The 12,883-nt window shown below is 66.1% G+C and overlaps 1 protein-coding gene across 3 annotated transcripts in view; it reads left to right on the top strand.

The window, feature by feature from the left end:
- The window catches only part of MEGF6 (multiple EGF like domains 6), an 85,917-nt gene continuing 73,662 nt past the window's right edge, over positions 629-12,883 (top strand). For all 3 annotated transcript variants that reach the window (XM_021095213.1, XM_021095214.1, XM_021095212.1), the window contains exons 1-3: positions 629-1,012; positions 5,751-5,885; positions 10,932-11,041. In XM_021095213.1, coding sequence (XP_020950872.1) covers positions 897-1,012; positions 5,751-5,885; positions 10,932-11,041 — 361 coding nt within the window. In that variant the 5' untranslated portion in view covers positions 629-896. The remainder of the gene's footprint in view (positions 1,013-5,750; positions 5,886-10,931; positions 11,042-12,883) is intronic.

Below are 12,883 nucleotides of genomic sequence, written 5' to 3'. Positions count from 1 at the left end.
ATGTCTGGCGTTTGTTGACTGGGACGCCCCCTGAGGGGCCATCAGACTTGCCGGACCTCCGTCTGCTGTTCGGGATCCAGAGCTTTTTCTAGATTTACAGGCAGCCGGTAGGAGTTTAAGGGAAGGTCCTCAGGGTCAGACCGCGGTGTTCAGGTCCCAGATCTGCAGACTCGGGGATGCTGGTTGCCCTCCGACCTCAGGTCCCCATCTGTGCTGCAGGGTGGCAGCAGGGCCGGCCTGACCGAGACCCTCCCCCGCACCCCCGCATTAGGATGACGGGGTCTGGAGTCCGGCGTCGGCGTCGCGGAGGACTGCCTTTGCACGGGGAGGGGCGTGATCTCTGGTGCCCCGGCCCTTTGTCACTTGGGTCGCACTGGACCTGGGACTTTCAGTCTGAGGGGAGCGGGGTGCGTGAACGTGCAGCTGGGGGTGAAGACCCAACTGCGGCTGTGGTTGGGGTTGGGCGCGGAGGAGGGGCCGGGCTGGGGGTGGAGAGTCTGGGAGGGACCTGCTGTGGGCCCGGGTCGGCCCGGGGGCGTGTCGGGGCTGTGGGCGGGGTCTGGGCCGGTCCCGGGTTCAGCTGTGGGCGGAGTCGGAGCAGGGGGCGTGGCGGAGGCGGGCCGGGCTCTGCCGCGCGGGGCTAGGCGCGCACTGGGCTCCCCGCGCAGGGGCGGGTGTCTGGCGGGTCGCCCCCAAACGCGCAGGACGCCGCGCTGGCCGAACCTTCCGCACCTGCTGCCACCTCGGGCTTGGCAGGACCCCGCGCGGCACCTGTGGCTGCGCCCCGTGCGCTCCCCGGGCCATGGCGCACGTGGAGGCGGCGGCTCCGAGGGCCCGCCTGGGCGGCCTGTGAGCTGGGGACCGGAGGAGGGACCCGGCGCGGCGCCGCGGGCAAGATGCCTTTCCTTCCGGAGGCGGGGGCGGCGGGGCGCGCGGTGGCCCTGGCCCTGGTGCTGCTGCTCCCCGCCGTGCCAGCGGGCGCCGGCGCCCGGCTCCGCCTGCAGCCCAACATGTGAGTAACGGGAGCGGGAGGGCTGGCGCGACGTCCGGAGCCGCGGAGCCCTGGGCGGCTCTTTCCCCCGGGGCCCCGAGAACAGGGGGCTCTTTGCCTTAACTGGGAGGGAGAAATGGAGAGCAGGGTCGCGCTTGGGTCTGGGTGCGCTTCCGTGGCAGGGCCACCCTGCCGCCCCCTTTCCTCTGCTCCTCTGCCTTAACTCCGTGTCGTGGGTTTGCACAGGGAGGCGGGATCTGCCCTCGGCGGAGGTGAGGGAATCTGGGCAGGTCTGGCGGGGGAGCTTGGAGACGGCAGAAAGGAAGCAGCCCGTGCCCACTTCCTTCCTTCCATCCAAAGCCTGTCTCCCGGGGCCTGGGGGCCTGTGTGCAGACCCAGGCTGCTTGCACTTGTTTGGGGCAGGGAGATAGAAGGAATTGAGCTCCAGAATGGGCAGGAAGAGAGGGTCAGGGAGGCAGCCGAGAGGCCTTTAGTCTTGAAAGTTGATTCCCCAACGGGCAGTTTAGCGGTCTCTCTTAAACAGCAAATCGATCCTTGTGTTGGTCTCAGAAGAAAACTGGTGCGAAATGAGCCCTTCTGGAGGAGGAGGGGCCGGGGAGAGCCTGCCGGCAGGGTGCTGAGCCAGGGCCTGCAGAGCTGGGAAAGGCTGCAGGGGGGCTGCAGGGGGGCAGCAAGGGGCCCAGGCGGGGTTGGAGTTTCCTCTGCAGGGCCCCCCCAGAGGGCTCGGTGCACCTGGCTGTACAGGCGGAAAGGACAGGCCTCCAGCAGAGCTGGGGAGGGGGCAGGCCCACGCCCCCAGGGCCTCACCCTGGGTCTTGCTTTACTCCAAGAAGGAGGGTTTCCTTGTGGCCTTTTGGAAGGAGCGCGGTCTGGGGCCCATGTCCCAACTCTCTCTGACTTCTGGACGTGGGTCTTTGCTGCGATCTCAGTGAGTTTACTTTTTCCGAGGAAAGCTGTGGTCTCAGAAGGGATTATTGTGGTGGCTTTCGGCTGCTCAGCCGGCTGGCTTTTCACATGGTTTGCTCAGGACTTGCAGAGGCCCAAGCCCCTGGGGAAGCCCGGGGTGCTGGTCAGACGGACAGCGGATCAGATGATGGTGACCGAGGGCTCTGCTCTTAAGTGGGTGCTTCCATCCCGTTGCCCTTGGGGAGCCCGCTGGTCGCACTTCCCTGGCCCCGGGGAGTGAGCTGTTCTGTGAGGTCTGCTTGCTCACCTCGAGCTCTGGGAGGCCACTAGCCAGCCTGGGGAAGGCTTTGCGCCCCCAAGCTGCTGGTGGAGGTGGGTCTTCCCGGGGCCTCCCCCCTTTAAGTCCTTCAAGGCCCCACCCACACCTCCTCCTGGGGATCCTTCTGCCCCGCAGGGGGCCTGTGCCCCTCTTTCTCATCAGAGGCACAGCCACTCCATTCTCAGATGTCCCCCTGGGGTTGAGTTCCCTGCCACCTGCATGCACACTCAGTCCTGTCTTGGGCATCTGGCACCTGCCGGGACCTGCAGTGGCCACCTGGGGGGCTGCTGGCTGAAGGAGTGGGGCGCGCTTGGCCATGGGACCCAGGAGAAACCTTTCTACCGGGCCTCCCGCAGCTTGTTCTGAGCAGAAAGGAGGCAGGAGCTGGGGGGCTTCTGGAGGGGCTGGAATTGGCCCTTTGCTCCTCACCTCCCAGAGGGGCACGCGTGCGGGGGGTGGGGGGGGGTGCCCAAGAGCAGCGAGGGTCCCAGAAAGTGCCTTGTCCTGGAAGGCCCGTCCCCTGTGCCACTCTTCCCTTCACAGGCTGGTTGAAAACCTCCACGGTGGGCCTCTCGGGGGGCCGAGAGGGACGTGCCCTAAGGCCACCCCCACCCCCCGCAGACTGGCAGCCCTGAGGGTCTGGGGGCCTGTGTGGACCTGCGGAGTGACGTGGTTCCTGCTGGCCGACGTGTCTAGATTCCAAACCAGCAAACGCTTATTTACTGCTTACTTCATGTCTCTGAAGGGAGCTTCTGCTGCCGAGGAAGGGTGCTGCTCTTTCTCCCCGGGGCCCGGACTGCCTGCTGACCGCGCGCAGGCTGGTCAAGGCTGCCGTCTGGCTGAGGCAACAGTGTCTGGGGACAGGGAGCTCCCACCCAACTCCGCCCAAGGCTGCATGGTTCGGACCGGACTCACAGCATGGCTTTTCCTGGGGCTGGGGTCCCCTCTGGGCAGCTCTGTTGGGCAAATGCTTGGTGCCTCAGAGAGGGACAGGCCCTCCAAGCTCATGTCCTGTCTTGCATGGAACTCGTGGACCCACCGGCCCTGAGGGCTGGACGGCCCCCATTCGCCAAGGCTGAGGCTGAGGCTTCTCTGGCCATTCGGGAGGTCCCTGCTCACCAGTCAGGGAGCCTGAGAGCGGAAGGGGACTTGCAGCAGTTTGCAGGCAGCCTCTCCTCACCCTTGGGCTTGAGGCTGCGAGGGGCGGAGGGAAGGGACGGGGGGAGAGGACGCCTGTGGCCACCTGCCTCGTGGCGGGCCCTGCATTTGGTGCCGCACCCGTGCCTGGCACTGCAATCATTGTCCCTTTGTCTGGGGTGGGCACCCAGGTGTCCAGAAGTGATCTGTCCCAGTCACGGCATCTTGGGCCCCCAGGGCTGGACCTGGGCTCATCCCAGCCCAGAGCTCGGAGTGCTTGCTGCTCAAACGGGGCCTGTACAAGCAGACGTGCTGGGGGTGTTTCTCAGCTCCCAGCCCCCAGTCCTGGACGAGGTGGTGCGTGCAGCCCCACGGCCCAGGCTGCCCCATCCTCCCCCCTCACCCAGGGCCCAGGAGGCGCCCACCCTGGAGGGGTGCCTCTCACGGCCGCTGTCGCCCCGGCTCCAGTCGAGGCCCCCAGGCTCCAGGAGCCCTGCTGTGTTCCTCCACCCAGGCCGTGTTCCCTTTGTAGCTGGGGGAGTGCCTTCCTTCACCCCAGATGGGCTGCAGGTCCAGCCTCAGGAACAGAGGGGCCTGAAGAGTCACCGTGCCGGCAGGAGCCTTTACTGAGCGCTGCTCTGGCCTCTGCCTCTGCTCTTTGTTCAGTTCTTGCCTTCCCGCCCCCACCCCACTTCCTCCGTCCGTCCCTCCAAATGGAAAAGCCAGCTATGCTTGCTCTTTCGCTCCAGCTCAGCTCACTCGCTCGAGGTGCCGGAAACTCTCTTTAATCGCCCGGGTCTGGGGCTCAGGGGCAGTTTGCAGGGAAGTGGAGAGAGCGGTTCAGCCAGAGGGAAGCCTGCTGTCCAGGAGCCAGGCGGCCCTGAGGCCCCGGGGCGGGGGCCTCCTCCAGGGCCAGAGTCACGCAGGTGCCTTGGGGGCGGGGACAGGCAGGGAGAGTGACCAGAGCAGAGGGGGGACCGAAGGCTGCTGTGGGGCCTCGCCGTCGTCATGGTGCTGGTCAGCGGAGGATTGAGGGGGGTTGGGACGGGAGGGGGACCCTTTAAGGAGAGGGCACCTCCCCCGACCCCCGGGTTTTCTGCCACTCCCAACCTTCCAAGCTCCATGTGGGGCATTTCTCCTCCTGCTGACCCGATGGCCAGACCGCTGCCCTGCCGCTCAGGCAGCCGCCACCCGCGCCCTACCCTGTTGAAGGGTCCCGTGGTCTGTGGCATCCCCTCCCCGAGGCCCTGACGCTGGCCTCTTGCGGGCTGAGCCAGTCGGTCATAGGAATGGTGCTGACATCCCAGGGGGTATGGGGCCCTGTGACCCAGAAAGACGGGGACTTTCTCTGAGCCAGGAGTGTGCCAGGTTCCGGATGCTCATGATCTCAGGCCAGGAGCCAAGGGGACCTGCTGCCCCCTTTATAGATGTTGCAGCGGCAGCTCGGAGAGGGCCAGTGACTTTCTTCAGGCTGCAAAATGGGCCCCAGGCCTGGGGTGTCGGTTCCAGAGCCTGTGTTTGTACCTGCCTTCCGAGTGTGTCACCTCCATCCTCTGACAGTGACAGAGCACTCACAGGCTGCCCACGGCACAGGGGCTGTTTCAGGCTCAGGCTGGGTCCTGCAGCTGGGGACCTTAGAGGCCATCGGGCCTAAGCCCTCCCCGCGGCCCCCAGCGGGAGGAGAGCCAAGACTTGGGGTTGCTGGGCCCAGGTGGGGGTGAGCATTTGGAGCAGAAAGGATGCAGCACCTGCAGCGGTTCACTTGGGCCTGAGCTCGGTTCGCAAATGGCAGTTTCTCCTGGGCCTGTTCCTGCCAGGCCGGCCACGGCCGCGGCCACAAGCTTACCTGCATGGCTCACGGGAGCCTTTTCTGAGCATGCTCAGTGAGCGCTCTCCACAACCTTCAAGGCTGGTGCTGTGGCTCCTCTCACCTCTTAGGTGAGCCTGAGGTGCATGGGTGTCCCCTCACTGTATCTCGTGCTTGTGCCCAGCTCGGGGCACTTCTGAGGCAGGGAGGGCCGGACTGGAGAAATCCAGGGTCAGAGCCACGCGGATGGGAGGTCGAGTGATCATTGTTCCCAGAGACCGGCCCCCCCGGCCCCCTGTTCGAGGAGCAGGGGTCTCTGTGTTGTGGGACAATGGTAGGGACCCCCTGTGTGGCACGGTCCAAGCTACGGGGAGGCTTAGACACAGCCTGGTGCATCCTTTCTTTCCCCCTGGGCACCCGTGCCCTTGAACCCAGGCCTGCTGCAGACATGGGGTGGGCATGGGGCTGAGTGCCCTGCTGTGGAGCCTGGGTGGCTGGACCCCTGAGGGCGAGCCCGCAGGACGGGTTGTGTTGGTGACGGGGCGCTGACCGTCTGTCCTCTGTCCCAGGCCGCACGTGTGTGCCGAGCAGGAGCTGACCCTGGTGGGCCGCCGCCAGCCCTGCGTGCGGGCCTTCAGCCGTGTGGTGCCAGTGTGGAAGCCGGGTTGCGGGCAGCAGGCCTGGTGCATCAGCCACGAGCGCAGGTACGTGCCTGGGTCCCGGTCCCGTGTGGGAGTCGGGGCTCTGCTCGCACCCAGAGCAGCCTTGCCCGCCAAGGCGGGGGGGTGGCCTGGTAGGGGCTGTCCTAGTCTCAGGGCCACTGGCAGGTCCCCACTGAAGCCCCACATCTGAGGTGGAGGCTTCCGACACCGCCCTGGAGGTGTTCCCAGACTGACCGCTCCTGCTCAGCGGCCACCCTCGGCCTTTGTCGGGGGAGGGGGCTTCCAGGGGGAGGAGGGGACGCCATGGGGGAGCCAGCGGGGACCCTACAGGAGGGATGCCCGCCACACAGGAGGGGAAAGCGGGGTGCCTAGCCTGCCGTGGTCCTGGCTGGAGACGGCTGTGGCCTGACCCCGGGCCGCGGGGAGCCGGTGTTGCTCAAGAGTACATTTCAAAATCAGACGGAGGGAGTGCCCGTGCATACCTTTCCTCTTTTCGCAGACCCAGGGTTGGGACTCTGCCCGATGCCAAAGCTGGGGTGGGGGAGCTCCGGGGGAGGAGGGGCTTCGTGGTGGGAGGGGGCGGGGCCGGGTCTCTGATGGGCCGGGCGGGGTGTCCAGCCTCTCAGGTCTTCAGGTTCTGACCCTGGGGGGCTGGCCCCCAGGAGCAGGGGCAGCCTTCGTTTTAAAGGATTGTCTGGTTTCCGGGTTGCGTGTGTGCAGAGTGGGGAGAAGGGGCAGTGAGGGTTGGGGGTGGGCTTGGGGCTAAGTGTCAGCCCCCGGCAATTCCCCGCCCCCCGCCCCCGCCCCCGGGGACTCGCCGTGTCTGGAGGATTTGGGCTGTGGAAGGAGAGCTGTGGACGGGGCTCTGGCGCGAGCAGGGGTGGCAGGACGGTCCCTTGACCACTAGGGTGTCTGTAGGGTGAGGCTGGCTGTGGGGCCGAGAATAGGGGTGTTCCCTCATTTCCCAGAGCCCTGCATCTTGCAGGCTGCCCTCCTGGCCTCCGGTGCCTGGAGAAGGTGGGCCTGCAGGCGGGGGATCGGGTCCCATCAGCACATCCCACCCCTGGCAGCTTGTGGTGAAAGGATGCTCCTTTGGAAGCAGCCAGAAGCCCTGTCCCCCGGCGGGAGAGGAGGGTGGGCGGTGTGCCAGGAGGCCCTGGGACTGGCCTGGGCAGGGCGGGGGCTCCTCTTCCCAGTGGCGCGTGCAGCCACGGTGGGGGTCTGTGTTCCGGGTCGCGGTCTCCTGGGAGGGCTCAGGAGGGGCTCAGGCTTTCCTCTCCTGGCACCACCCAGCTTGGGAGTCTGGGACCCTCCCTTCTAAACTGCAGTGCTGCCTCAGGGTCCCCAGGGCGCAGTTTGGGTCCCTGGCCCTGGCTGGAGCCAGGGTCCCCTTCCTCGGCTGCAGGTGGGCAAGGTCCCCTCACCACCTTGATGCCCATGGCAGTCACTGTCCTGCGGGGCCTCCCAGGATCGGTGCCAAGTGTGTGAGAGTCCCAGCCTCATTTCCTTTCTGGAGGGCTCCTGGCCCTGTCAGTGCGTCATGTCCCCGCCCACCTGCCTGTGACTGAGCCCACCGTGCCAGCCGTGGAAACTTCCCGAAGGCCTTGTGCCCCCGGCCCTCTGGCGGCTGTCGATGCTGTGGCCTGCCCTGAGGGGATTTTCGTTGCTGACTCACTCCTGTTCCTCCTTCAAGGCCCTGCAGAGGCCCTGGCTTCCTTGTGGAGCCCGCCCAGAGCCCCCGCCCTCCCTGTCCCTCTGCCGGTCCAGGTCCAGTCCCCTGGGCCATGCACTCCTGCCAGCTGATCGGAGGCGTGTCTACCATCCTGACCCAAAGTCTTGGAGCTGTGTCTCTGCCCGAGTCCCGGGTGCCTGTGAGCAAGTGGGGCTGGTGAGGCCCCAGCATCCTGCAGGCTCTGGGCGCGCAGGTGCGCCGTGCCCGGCCCCCTTCTGCCTCCATCGCCCATGCCTGCCGCCGACGCTTGGATGGGGAGGCCAGCCGTCCACTCACTCACACCAGCCAGAGGGCCGAGGAGCTGCGGGTGAGGGGATGCAAGCTCTGCCCCCACCTCCCCCAGCCCCTCCAGCCCCCCCAGTTCAGGGCCACTCTCTGTCCCCAGGACAGATGGGAGGACCCTTCCTCTCTTGAGCTCCCGGGGCAGTCAGCACAGGCTCCAGCCCAGGCTGACTCTAGGGTGAGAATCCATCTGAGCCTCCGTTTCCCCTCCTCACAGCGGGCAAATCAGGCCTGGGTTGCCGCTGGGGGAGGATCAGGTGACATCCACGGACCAGGCCACATGCGTGGCTTCTACATGGTGGCCGTATTTCCCCTGCACAGTGACTCTGTTTCTATTTTCGGGCTGGCGGGCCTGCTGTGTGGCCCTGGTAGGGTTGTGGGGTGACGCGGGGGCTCTCCTGGCCAAGAACAGGTGAGGCTGTGACAATGCCTGAGAAGCTGGATAAGGGCATCCAGGGGTCTTGCTGCCGGTCTCCCCCCAGCTGGCATCTGCCCAGCACAGTGGCCAGCACGGGCTGCCTGAGGGTGGGGGGCAGGAAGGAAGGAGGGGGGAGTAGGAGAGGAAGATGCTGGGAGCAGAGGGCCCACGCGGGGCCCTCCCACCAGCCCCTCCGACGTCCCGCCTGGGCTCCGAGGGGGCCGCCCCAGGTGGAGGAGGGGGCACTAGCCCAGTCATGGCCACCCTGGCCCTGCGGGAACCAGCTCCTGTCTGTGGCCGGGCGCGTGTGCCCTGTCCCCTATGGGGTATTGCATATGAGCTGCAGGGGATGAGGGCTGCAGGCTGACCGGCTGTCTTTGAAGACAAGTGGTCACTAGCTTCAGGGGACACTGGGGAGGGTGGCGGGTGGGCCCAGTGGGCCCCGTCCTCCTGGTGACCGGGGAGAGCAGCACGTAGTCCCGGGCGAGGTAAATATTTACGAGGACGGGCCCAGACATTGTCCGCCGCTGTGGTCGGACTCCCTCCAGGCAAGCGGTTTCATGTCCTGCCAAGGTGGCATTTTGCAGTCCCCTCTCCTCCCAGCTGCGCGTCCGCAGTGCACGCGCACGCGCTCACGCTTCGGGAAGTGGCCCTGGTGTGTGGGAGGGACCCAGGTCCCCTCCAGCAACTGCTGCTGCAGACCGCAGCCCAGCCCTCCTGCAGCCCCCAGGGCCTCAAGGGCCCTTGACCCAATCGCCGCTGGCCAGGCCCCGGGCCACCCGTCCTACCGACAGCCGCGGGCTGGGCTGCTGTGCCTGCAGCCGCAGGGGCTTGGGGCCACCCCTCCTCCCCTTCTCTTATTCCTGTCCCTCTGCGTCCCTCCTGCCCCCAGCATCCCCACGAGCAGGCCTGTGCTGAGCACGGTCCTGTGTGCGTTTGCTGTTGCTGCTGTAACAGATGTTGACACACGGGCCGCTTAGGACAACAGGGCTTCGCTCTCTCCCAGCCTGGAGGCTGGAGGCTGAGATCCAGGTGCGGGCAGGGGCTTCCTTGTGGAGTCTCCGAGGCAGTGCCAGGCCTCCCCCCGCCCCCACTGTCCTTGGTGGTCCACAGCTGTGGCTGTCCATCCCCTGACCTCTGCCTCTGGGTGGCCTCTCCCTGTCTGCGTCCATGGCTCCCTCTTATAAGGTCACCAGTCGGGGGGCCACTAACCCAGTATGAACGACCTCATTCCTGAACAACCTTGACCGCATCTGCCAAGAGCCTGTTCCCGAGTGAGGCCGTGTTCGCCAGGTCCAGGGCGGGCGCGATTTGGGGGACGCTGCCTGGCCAGCGTGAGCAGTGAGAGACCGGGGGTCGGGCCGGGGGGCAGTTAGCTGTCCCCCTCCCTGACCATCACCAGATGGGGTGGAGGGGGTGGGGGGGGCTCCCGGGGAGGGCTGGCAGGGGTGTCGGGCGGATCCTTGGGCTCTCGTAACCATCCCCTTGAAGAAGCAGAGACAGGGCTCTCTTTTCTGGAAGGGCTGCAGGAGCCCTGGGGTCGGGATGCAGCTGGACGAGGAGTGGGGGTGGGCGCAGTCTGATGAGACTGGTAGGACCGAGGACCCTGCACCCGCCACCCGGGCTTCTGCTCCAGGTTCATGGCTGCGGGCGACCAGGTTCATGGTCGCTAACTGCTCCACCAAGACTGCCCAGACTGGGGGCTGGTGATGCCAGGAAAGGCTGGGGCTGGATAGGCAGAGGGTGACCCTGCGTGGCGGGACTTCCAGATGCGTTGTGGTGCAGGTGGCGAGGGGGGGGCAGTCTTGGATTTGGGGAGGGGACAGACAGGAGGCCCTTTCCCTTTTGGGTGAGGCTGGTCTCTCTCTGGCATGGGCACCACCTTCCTGGAGCTACTCCCTGTGCCAGGCCCCACACAGCTGGCTGCCTGCTTCCAGCTCCCAGGCGGGGCTCTACCTCTCTCTGCTCAGCCTTGGTGAGGCCGCACCTGTCCCATCAGAACCAGAATCAGCCTTGGACCCAGACCACTCCAGGTCACCCTCCTCCAGGAAGCCCTCCTGCCTGCTCCCTTCTGACCTTACTGTCAAGTGCTGTGCACACCCAGGCCATCTTGCTACTGCCACAGATGCTTCCCCCATCAGCCTGTCTCCCCCCTCCCCCACTCAGCCCTGCAGCCCTCCCTGGGGGAAGGGGGCCCCTCCTCGTGGATGCTCAGGATGGGCCTGCTGCCCGCCTCCTTGGGACATTGGCGGGCTAAGAGCCTGGGGCATGGCCTTCCCAGGGCTAGGCACCTTGGCCCACGAGGCTCCTTCTTGCCCCCAGGCTGGACACTCTGAGTCTGACCCCAGAGCCTTGCGGACTGGCCTGGGGAGGAGAGCCGTGTGCAGGGCTGACGCCTGTCCTGCTACCAACTCAGAGCTGGGATCCCTGCGGGACTGGAGAAGGGACGGGTGGTGTGTTCCCAGTTGCTGGTGGCTGTGCCCCCTCCCCCCACCCCCACGGTGCGGCTCCTCCTCCCTCCCCACCCTGTGAAATGGGAATGGGGGCTGGAGGGTCAGTCTGGGGACCAGGTACCTTGAGAGCCGAGCGCCGTCGGTGGAAATGCCTTGAGCCTGGTCCCTTGACGCGGTCACGCTCTCATCTCCTTCTCTCCTAGAACCGTCTACTACTCAGGCTACCGCCAGGTGTACGCTGTGGAGGCCCAGACCGTGTTCAGGTGCTGCCCGGGGTGGAGCCAGCAGCCCGGGGACCAGGGCTGCCTCTCCCGTGAGTACCCGCCCGCCCCCACCCCCCACCCTCCCATCTGGTCTGTTGATGCTGCTTGATGCTCCTGGGCTGCTGCCCTTGGCGAAAACTTCTCACAGCTTGGGGCTGCTCCCCAGCCAGTCTGCTCGCCAGGGGCTGTTTATTTTTTTATTTGTTTATCTTTTTGCCTTTTCTAGGGCCGCTCCCGCGGCACATGGAGATTCTCAGGCTAGGGGTCTAATCGGAGCTGTAGCAGCTGTCCTACACCACAGCCACAGCAACGTGGGATCCAAGCCGCATCTGTGACCTACACCACAGCTCACACAACGCCGGATCCTTAACCCACTGAGCAAGGCCAGGTATCAAACCCACAACCTCATGGTTCCTAGTTGGATTCGTTAACCACTGTGCCACGACGGGAACTCTGCCAGGGGCTGTTTAAACAATGGAGGAGAAGGGACTGCGGGCCCTCTAGTGTGATGTTGGTGGGGGGAGCCGCCGAAAGAGAGGGTTGGGGCTGGTGGGGGCACTGAGCCGAGGGCGGGGGTGCCTGCCTCTGTTGATGCCGGGGAGGGGTCTGGGGGCCATGTGTGGTTGTTGGTTGGCTCAGACACCCTGCACTTGGTCTGGGGCCAGTGTCGTGGAGCAGAACCCCTCGCCCGCCTGCCCGGCGTGCCCACGGCCCCTGCTCTCTGGGTCCTTCTCTTCGTTCCTGCTCCATCTGGCCTCTTGCTGGCACCTGGGCCTCAGTCTCCCCATCTGCTGAATGGCGCGTCAACTGTTGCCTCCTTCAAAGAGGGAGGTTCTGATGGACGCGAGCGGGAGGGAGGGCAGCCCCCAGCATGGGCACAGGCCACGGGCAGGTGGCGGCAGCCTCTGTTCCAGACAGAGACTGGGGCTCCGAGGGTGGGGCTGGGATCGGGTTCGACCCTAGCAGCCAGTTGAAGCCTTTGCTTTGTAAAAGGAATGGGGGACGGCTTGGAGTCCAGCTACGGGGGGTTTGGGAAGGGTTCCTGGCCTGTGGGCATGGGCACAGCTGGGTGTGGGCACACGTGGGCATGGGCACAGGTGGGCCTGCAAGCCAAGCTGGGCAGGAGGAGGCAGCCCCCCGCCACCCACCCGGAGGTCACCTTCCTGACCAGCGCAGTCAGTGTGTTACGTGACAGTGAGAGGTGGGGGTGGCCGGGGTCACAGCTCCCACCTCGGGGGTAGCTGCAGGTGGGCTGTCCTGTGACTGGGATGTGACTGGACCTCAGGGGTCTTGTCCCAGCCTGTCCTCTGGCCAGGGGGCGCTGATAAACGGGCCACAGACGTTGAAAGGGGGAAAGCGGAGGATGTGGCGATGGGATGTTTGTCCAGGAGCGGAAATGAGTAACTCTCCCCAGGAAGGGGGTGGCGGAGAGGACGAGGACGTGCCCTGGAGGGACGACGCCGGCCAGCGGGCCCGGGGCGGGGCGCGGCCAGCCCCGACGGCTGCCCTTCTCTGCGATCAGAGCACTGAGCCACATGGAGAGCAAGTGGGGTCCAGGCCTGCGTCCCCCCCCGGGGTTATGGTGGAGAGCGAGGCCCCTCCTGCCCTGGGGGAGGGGACGGGGCAGTGTCCCCACGATTACCATCCTCGTTGCACCCATGGACTGCGGTCTGGTGACCCTTGGTGTTACCTCTGCCTTGGAGTGGCCTTCTCAGAGTTCGCGCTGGGGGAGCAGGAGGGCCAAGGACCGGCCAGAGACCCCCTGGGGGAGACGAGTCCCAGAGCTGGTTTTTTGGGGATGGGTGACCAGCGTGGGGGCAGGGCCACAGCACCAGGCCCGATAGTCCCTTCCTGGGCTGGCAGGCCTGTCCTGTGGTTCTGCTTGGGCCTGA

This window comes from Sus scrofa, chromosome 6 (assembly GCF_000003025.6).
Source record: "Sus scrofa isolate TJ Tabasco breed Duroc chromosome 6, Sscrofa11.1, whole genome shotgun sequence".
NCBI lineage: Eukaryota > Metazoa > Chordata > Mammalia > Artiodactyla > Suidae > Sus > Sus scrofa.
This window is presented reverse-complemented; position numbering and strand designations above follow the sequence as displayed.